The sequence below is a fragment of the Ursus americanus genome, chromosome 36, assembly GCF_024610735.1.
Source record: "Ursus americanus isolate L20-20 chromosome 36, mUrsAme1.1.p, whole genome shotgun sequence".
In the NCBI taxonomy this organism is placed as follows: Eukaryota; Metazoa; Chordata; class Mammalia; order Carnivora; family Ursidae; genus Ursus; species Ursus americanus.
The window spans coordinates 5910629-5919503 of NC_142162.1; the positions used below are offsets into that span (position 1 = coordinate 5910629).

Genomic DNA, 8875 nt, shown 5'->3' on the forward strand with positions numbered 1-8875 from the left:
TTGCCTGCCAGCTGGAGAGTCAAACATCTCGTTCAGCCACCTGGGAGTAAGGGGCTGATGTCTGATTTATATTCCATTGTAAGTCAGCCAAGTCAGTACATCTGAACGTGGCCTCCTTCTGTGGTTCAGCTTCCCAGCTGTTCTTGGGCTCTCAGGCAAGCCGGATCTCTCCAAGATGCAGAGTCCCACACTGCATTTGGCACACCTCGGGAAAAGATGCGTCAGGCTTGATGGCTGGAAAATGGTACCTTGGCCTCTGAACTGGGAGTCACAAATAAAAACAAGTATAGTTGCTAGGAGAAAAAACTGAAAAGGAGCTAACTTTGTCCAGACTTCTTTTAAAAGAGGTCCTTGAACTCAGCCCACCCCATGAGTTTCAGAATCATCACACAGAGTGGGGTCACCAAGCCTTCATCTGCACATCTGCTTCTGCCAGCAGAGTGGGGAGTGCTGAGGTCTGACTTTGGGTCCTAGGCTCTAGTACCTGCTGGCTGTTTGACTTCAGGCAAATCACTAAAATTAGGGGTAATGCCAGCCCTGCCGTTGAGATTGTCAAGAGAACTCATCCATTTCAATTACATAGATACTCAACACCTGTTTACCAGATGTTTACATGAGTGTTGTCATGAGAAGAAATCACTTTAATTATAGATGACAGAGAGGATTAAAACCTCCAAATCACTGTCCAAATATAAGGTGATAGGGATATTATTAGTATTCCCCCAGAACTCAGTATTTGGGATTCTCACCTATTTTCAAAATGGAAATCCAAAAGTCTCTCTTTCCTGAGCTGTGATGGTTTCCCGTGACCTTGTGCTATCTTTAATTTTTTAAAGAATATTTGAGACTTTCTCTTGCCTGATCCCCTCCAACCCTTTGGCAATGCCACGATGGGAAGTGCAGCCACATTTCAGGTCACAGAGCGTGAGGGGTACAGCACACTTCTTGTGTTGGGACTTGGGCTGAATTCACACAAGGGTGCGTGTACTGGTTGTCCGCCATCATGGCATGCTGGGCTCTCACGGATCCCACCCGAAATGTTGCATGCACTTCCAAATGCTGGATTTAGGTAACAACACAAAAGAATGTGTATGAGAAGGTGAGAGAATCTGGAGAATAGAATGGAAGGATCGAATCCACTGCTTTTCGGAGTGGGGTCCCAGGACCAGCAGCAGCAGCACTTGGGAGCTTGTTTACAATGAGATTTCTCAGGCCGACCCCAGACCTACGTTCTGGATCAGACTCTCTGGGGTGGGCCCTGGGGAGCTCTGTCTGAACTAACTGCCAGTGAATCTTAAAAACAATGAAGTCTGATTTGGGGTTGATGAAGACGTTCTAGAAGTAGATACGGGTGATAGTTGCACAACGTTGTGAATGTATGAAATACCACTGAATTGTGCACTTTAAAATGGTTAAGATGATGAATTTTATGTTATGTGTGTGTGACCACAATTTTTTTTTTTTTAATACTAAATTCTGATGGGGTGCCTGGGTGGTGCAGTCGTTAAGCCTCTGCCTTCGGCTCAGGGCGTGATCCCGGAATCCTGGGATCGAGCCCCATATCAGGCTCCTCCGCTGGAAGCCTGCTTCTTCCTCTCCCACTCCCCCTGCTTGTGTTCCCTCTCTCGCTGGCTGTCTCTCTCTGTCAAATAAATAAAATCTTTAAAAAAAAATACTAAATTCTGAGAAGCACTGAAGCCTCATCTGGCCAATCATCAGAATCAGCTGAGAAGCTTCCAAGTTTTTACTTAAATTCCAGTTAGTTATCGTACAGTGAAATATTAGTCTCAGGTGTACAGTGTGGTGATTCAATCTGGGAAACTTTTTAAAGCCCAGACCTAATGGATCAGAACCTCTAGGACTTGGGACTTAGACTCTCCATGTCTTCTTTTAATCCCCAAGTGACTCTAACACCCAGTAAGGTTTGGGAGTCACCAATCTAGAACAAAAAGAAGAGAAGGCTAATGGTTTTCGAATGATTGTAAAGCAGTCAGGTAGAACAAGGAGCAGGTGTGCAACACCCGGGAGCAAACTTTAGCCTGAGACGTCTCCTATAACCAGAGACAGACAACAGAAAAGCCTGTCTCCTGAGGTGGGGAATGCCAGCGACTGGGGTGTGTAAGGAACTGGGTGTCCATGTGAGGTCCTATGAGAATTCTTGCAGCATTGAAAGATTACAGATGAACCGAGAAGTGTCTCTCAGTTTTCAGAGTCTGTGATTCCCAGGGCCATGCCTGCAGCTAGCTGGCCTGCCAGGCACACAGCCAGCCCCATTCCAGCATAGAAATGTGGCAGGGGCGCCTGGGTGGCACAGTGGTTAAGCGTCTGCCTTCGGCTCAGGGTGTGATCCCGGCGTTATGGGATCGAGTCCCACGTCAGGCTCCTCTGCTGGGAGCCTGCTTCTTCCTCTCCCACTCTCCCCTGCTTGTGTTCCCTCTCTCGCTGGCTGTCTCTATCTCTGTCAAATAAATAAATAAAATCTTAAAAAAAAAAGAAAGAAAGAAATGTGGCAGGGCTATCTAGAATAAGCCAGTCTACCAGAGTGATTTTCAGCAGCAGAGAGCTCAGCAAGACCTTCACACATCTCAGCTGTACCAGGAGGGCACTCCAAAGTTTGGGTCCAGTTGACTTTTAGTAGGTGTCACAGCAGAACTTCTCAGCTACTCTCTAGACGTTTTTGTTCTCAACAGAACTTTCTGCAATGATGAAAATGTTCTGTGTCTGCACTGTCCAGTATGGTAGCCAGTAACCACCACAAGGCTGCTACGCACGTCCAGTGTGGCTAGGACAACTGAGGAATTTTTTATTGGATTTTATTGTAATTAATTTTAATAGCCAACCAATGGCTACCACACTAGACAGTGCAGCTCTAGGGAGACTCTGGCCAAAACAGCTGTAAAGTGAAACCTCCCCGGAGCTAAACTGGCCCCAAACCAACCCCTGGGAGCCCTGGCAGAGACCTGAGACCCGACAGGGCTATTCGCATCTCCGTTGGGCATTGCCTCTGTCAGAGACAAGAGGCAAGGAGCCAGTCAGCCCTGAAGATTTCTGTTGCATCAGCCCCTGCCTTGATTCTAAAAGAAGCTTATTGGAGACATTCAAGATTCCTGAGATGCGTGCTCTCGACGGAGCTCCCCAGGACCCCTAGAGAAAGAGGGCCTGGTGCCCTTCCTCCCTCCTTCAGCTAAGAGGCAAATTGTATAGGGGTCCATTTCCTTTCTTTTAATGTTTCCTCTTGTTTCCTACCTTCTTTAGGCCACAGGTAAACACACAATCACCATGGGAGAGGTTTCGAAAGCTGGGGCCCAGGTGACAAAGGACGGCTCCTTCCCTCTCTGATTACAGCTAAGTAGTTCAGGGAAGTGGACCTAGACTCCCACTGGGTCTGCTGGATCAGGTAGGAGATGTAATAAGACCTAATTACCACTGTCCTCACAAGAAAACAGCGTAGTAATTGTTCTAAACTCCTCTCCACTTACGTTGCTGCCTGTCGGGGAGGAAAGCGCTGCTGGATTTGCTGTGTCTGTGGAGACACGGCCTCTTTGGGAATAAAGCTTATCAACGGGAGGAAGCACAGCAGCTCCCCCTTGCACCTCCCGTCACCCTCCCGACCCACGGCTTCTCTGAAATGCAGACAGCTGGGGCTATTAAGAAACTTGATTAAATAAATAAGTCTCAAAGGTGGTGTTTGTGCCCTGAAGAACAACGGACCTGACCCTGCACCCGGAGTCCACTGGTTCATGACAGGGGAGCAAGGACTTTTCATGGGAGTCCAGAAAACCAAATCCCCTGAGCCGCCCGCGGGACCAGTCTCCCACTCAGGTGTTTTCGTGTAGGTCGCTCAGAAGGATGACCGCTGCAAGCACAGGCTTGAGACAATCTCTGCCTATTGTTGGCTGTGTGAATTTGAACAAATCCCTTAATGTCTTTAAGCCTCAGGTTTTTTCATCTGTAAAATGGAGATAACATCTCTACCGCTTGGTAAGGCTGTTGTGAGGGTTAAGTGTCCATAAAGCACACTTAGTATAGGGTCTGGCATATGATAAAGATTTAATCAGGGCCCCTGGGTGGCTCAGTCTGTTGAGCGTCCAACTCTTGGTTTCAGCTCAGGTCACGATCTCACGGCCTTGAGATCAAGCTCCGAGTCGGGCTCTGAGCTCAGTGAGGCGTCTGCTAAAGTTTCTCTCTCCCTCCCCCTCTGCCACTGCCCACTCCCGCTCTAACGTGAATACATAAATCTTTAAAAAGAAGATTTAATTAGTGTATAGCTCTTGTGGTGGTCATATTCACTTTATCACTTCAACATATATCAGAAATAAAAATTCCAGTTATCCAAAAGAAACCCATGTCGTCATGTTCTCAGTCCCCTCTTCTTTGAACCAGGAAAGCATCATAAATAGTACAACGCATCTAATGTTTTCTCACTTTCTTTCTAGGTCATGAGGGCCGAATTGGCATGGCCGCGATCAAAATGAAGGAAAACCATGAATTCGATGGAAAGAAACTCTTTACCCATGTTGCCGATTACCTGCCCACTTATGCAAGGCCCCGGTTTCTAAGAATACAGGTGAGACCTCTTGCTGTCGAGTTCAATTATCCTCTCTCGGAGACTGCTGTCTCTTAGGGAACAACTCCCTTCTACCGTGGCGACCCTATTAACCAAAGTTTCACTACCCCTACCCTGGAAGCTCAACAAGGAAGCAGAAATACCAGAAAATAGAACTCGCAGAAGCCAAATCTGATCGCTTTTCCCCTAAAATGACAGACCAGTTCACTCAGCAGCAGTATTAGCAGATAACTCACGAAGTCTGTGTTTGATGAGGCATGCCAGCCACTTAAAATAGAAATGCTCCGACCCTCCTATTTGTTGTTTCCAGTTTTAAAGAATGGAAAAATCCACTGAAGTTCTACACCTTTCTACGGTGCGAAATTTAATTGGGCACCATTAGCCGGTTGGAACTATCCAAGGCTTAACTATCACCACCAGAGGGATTTTTTTTTTTTTTCCTTTCTCAAGCATTAACCCATCGGTTAGCTTAACACGCTCACGTTTGGACTATGAGAGCTATGAGCCTATTGCTGAAGGCTTGGGAAAAGAAATATTAGATTACCTGCTATTGCGGAAGTTACAGGGTTATATCTGGTGATGTTCATAAAGCACTGACATTTGCTTTACGACGAGAATGGTTGAGAGACATGAACACTGAAATACCTTCGGATCAGCCATCACCTATCAGCCGAAGAAAAAGAAAAGCGTCCATGTGTAGATGATCCCTAGCCCCACCCCACCATATATCAGGATTTCTAGTAACACCTGGAGCTCAGCTCGGCTCTGCCTTTTACCCTCCGCAGCCCCTCCTGCCCCACAGGTGATTTTAAAGCCGCAGGGGAATAAAAAACTACCTCCACAGCCCCCCCCCCCACCAAACAGGAGGTATCAATACTTAGAACTGCCTTTCACAGCTTCCCCCTGAGCCAGAGATAGAGATGTCTGTGGGTTGCCAGCCACCCCCCCACCTCTGCCCCTTGCCCTGAATCCCAACTGTTTACAAAACACTCCAATAATGTGGACTGTTTGCTGTTTTTCAGGACACCATTGAGATCACTGGAACTTTTAAACACCGCAAAGTGACCCTCGTGGAGGAGGGCTTTAACCCTGCCGTCATCAAAGATGCCTTATATTTCTTGGATGACAAAGCAGAAATGTATGTGCCGATGACTGAGGACATTTACAATACCATTAATAATAAAGCTCTGAAACTCTGAATATTCCTAAGAGGCTAACTCACATTTTCAGAAAGAAACTGAATGAACCTAGTACAGCCACTCGACGTAATCCAACCTTAATTTGATTGAAGATTGTGAGATGCAATTTTTTAATGCATTCCAATAAGGGGAGGGTTTTTAAAATTACACCTGAACCTTCACATGTGAAAATATTTAGAGATAAGTATTTTTTCAGTTTGCACCTACCGTTCATATTTGCAGAGCAAGCTTGTTAGAGGGTGCATTATTTTTTTAAAATATATAATAAAATAGATGAATGCCAACAGAAGCGAGGGCATTGTCTCTTTCCTGACTCTACTCTCAATGCAAACCTGAGCAACTTTTCACACGGTGTCCTCACTCATAATGATAATGGCATTCTAGGTTCAAAAATAAAAGTGGCAAGAAGTTGAAAGGTGACGGGGCTGGGTCACGAATGAACAGTCCAAAGGAAATCCAGCTCCAGTGTGAGGCCAACTCTCCCCTCCTAATAGCATCCAGACCACTGTCTACAAACTGCATTCTCCAGCAGGTGCGAATGCCACCTAGAGTCTTTGAAGGAGCCCAGGCCAACAGCATCAGAATTCTATATGTAGAAAGTGTTAGTAGATATTTTTTAACTACATCAAGGGTCGTACACTCAACTGTCTTCAGGATTCACATTAGTAATGGGGTTGAGAGACATAGGTCACGAATGTGGCAAACTTGAGGGCAGCCAGTACTTCGCGTCAGTTAGCTGATTATTGTCATGTGGGAATACAGCTCAGGTACTTCTAAGATCTGATTACTCAGACAACAGAAACCCAGCTATTCATGTGAATCCCCGGTTCTTTAAACGTGAAGCCTCAGATTTTATAAGACTTCCACGTACCTGAACAAAATGTATCTGTGGACCAGATAAGTCCCCAATATCCAGTTAGTAGCCCCCAGTCCCATGTGCTTCTCAAACCTGAGCTGGTTTCCCTCCACGGCCGATCTCTTGCCAAACAGCCTGTTTAAGGACCAAGGCCCCTTGGGCACGATGCCGGAGGGTTTGGACACTTTGTTTTTGAAAAAATCACATTGTGCAATGATGTGACTTCTGAACTTGTTAAAGTGGATGTGGTTGTAAGCAGAGGTTATGTCAAAGGGTGTGTTCTCAGATGAGAGGTCAACACTTACACTGTTATCCAGAACATTAGTTTGCCTGTAACCAGAGCCTACTGGGGCCTGACCACCTTTGAGCCACATTTTAGACTTTCCAGTTAGAAACTCAGAAACTCTCCCTCCCAGGGGCGCCTGGGTGGCACAGCGGTTAAGCGTCTGCCTTCGGCTCAGGGCGTGATCCCGGCATTCTGGGATCGAGCCCCACATCAGGCTCCTCCGCTATGAGCCTGCTTCTTCCTCTCCCACTCCCCCTGCTTGTGTTCCCTCTCTCGCTGGCTGTCTCTATCTCTGTCGAATAAATAAATAAAATCTTAAAAAAAAAAAAAAAAGAAAAAAGAAACTCTCCCTCCCAGCCTGATGGCTTTCTCAGCCTCCCACTTCCCCAGAGCTCTGTGGTTCTCGCCAGGTACCAGAGGCCCCACTGTGATGGATAGAGGCACCAGCACAGTAGTCTCAATACCTGGGTTCACGTGCATATACATAAAAGTAAGCCATTACCTGCGGCAGACAATCAATTTTAAAGACTAATTTTTCTCTTTTAGAAGGGTCACAAATTGTGCCTATAAAAATATCTGCACAAATCATCATTTGAAGGTACAAATGGATATTTTTTAAAAACAGGAGCTGATATCCAGGTAAATCATTCAACAGGTCTCCAATTTCAAACATATTGTTTGGAAATGTGAAGTCAGTGCACAGATAGGATGTTACAGGCACCAAAATAATCTGGGGATAAAACTAGGAGATGTCAGCATGTAAAATGGAAGCTAATGAGAATCACTATAAAAATGGGTAAGATTAGCCAAATGCAGTGACATACCCAAGAGATGATTGTTCACGTGTTGCTCATTTGCACATCCACTCCACAAGCATTTAGTGGGTGCCTGCTCTGGACCAAGAGATGAGCCGAGGACTAGGGTGGTAGTTTTCTAAGCCTCTATGAGGAAGGAAGTCAGGTCAGAACTTCAAGGAAAGCTGACCAGAATGACCCTTAGAAGGAAGTGTCAACATGAAACTTTACGTTTTTGATAAAAACTCTCTCCTTGACCAAGCTCTGGCCAGGCTCCTCCAAGCCATCTTGTCGACCAGGCCTCAACCTTGGCCTATAAAGACTTAAACAAACACTAACGTAGGCTCTCATGGCTCAAGGCCACAACCCCAGGATGACCCTGGCTCCCCTTAATGTACCTGCCTGTGAAAAATCAAGGCTGCCAGAAGTATTTACTGTTCGTTCCATCCAACACGTAAAGACGGGCCTGTTTCCCAGCCCCTGTGGGAGGGTAGGAGTCTAACTTCAATAAGCACCAGTTAGCAAACCCAGATGGATTTCACATGGACCCGTGCCCTCTTCCTGCTTTTTGTCATTTTTCACTTCCCTGACTCTCCTGAGCCCCTGCTTGCCTCCTTCCCTACCCCCCATTCCCCTGTAAAATGCCCAATCACCTCTATCTAAGTCAAAGTTGAGTCTACTTTATCCCGGACCTTTTTCCCTACTGCAATAATGTATTACTGATTAAAATCTGTCCTTACCACTTTAAGTAGCATCCAGCTTTGTCTACCTTTGACATTGTTAATATAACCCATTTCAGAGTCACCTCAAATAGGAAGAAAGCAGGTTTTAACCTATGAACTAACTGGGCAAGCTGCCTGAGAGCACAGCTCTTATTCGACGACAGGGTCCGGAAAGAGAGAAAATATACAACTTCCTAATCTAGAGAGGGAACCTTGAAATTACTGAAGGACTGGTGGGGGAGGGGTTACTGGACTGTGAGCTTCTGATCAAGTATGGCATGGTGGAAATAGCATGGGCTTTACTGAAGACAAGGAGACCTGGCTTTGCCCACTTACAAGCTTTTGTGACCGGGGGCCTCAGTCTCCTCATTTATAAACTGTGAGTCACCGTGCCTGACTCAAACTGCATGCCTTCCTCATACCAAGGACTCCTCCAAAGTCGTTGTTTCAG

At 46.1% G+C, this 8875-nt stretch overlaps 1 protein-coding gene across 1 annotated transcript in view; it reads left to right on the forward strand.

Moving 5' to 3' along the window:
* Positions 1-6055, forward strand: part of SLC27A2 (solute carrier family 27 member 2) — a 44869-nt gene extending 38814 nt beyond the window's left edge. Inside the window, exons 9-10 of the mRNA XM_045812149.2 lie at positions 4437-4567; positions 5590-6055. Of these exons, the coding sequence (XP_045668105.2) occupies positions 4437-4567; positions 5590-5766 (308 nt within the window). The 3' untranslated portion in view covers positions 5767-6055. The remainder of the gene's footprint in view (positions 1-4436; positions 4568-5589) is intronic.
* Positions 6056-8875: the final 2820 nt, after the last annotated feature.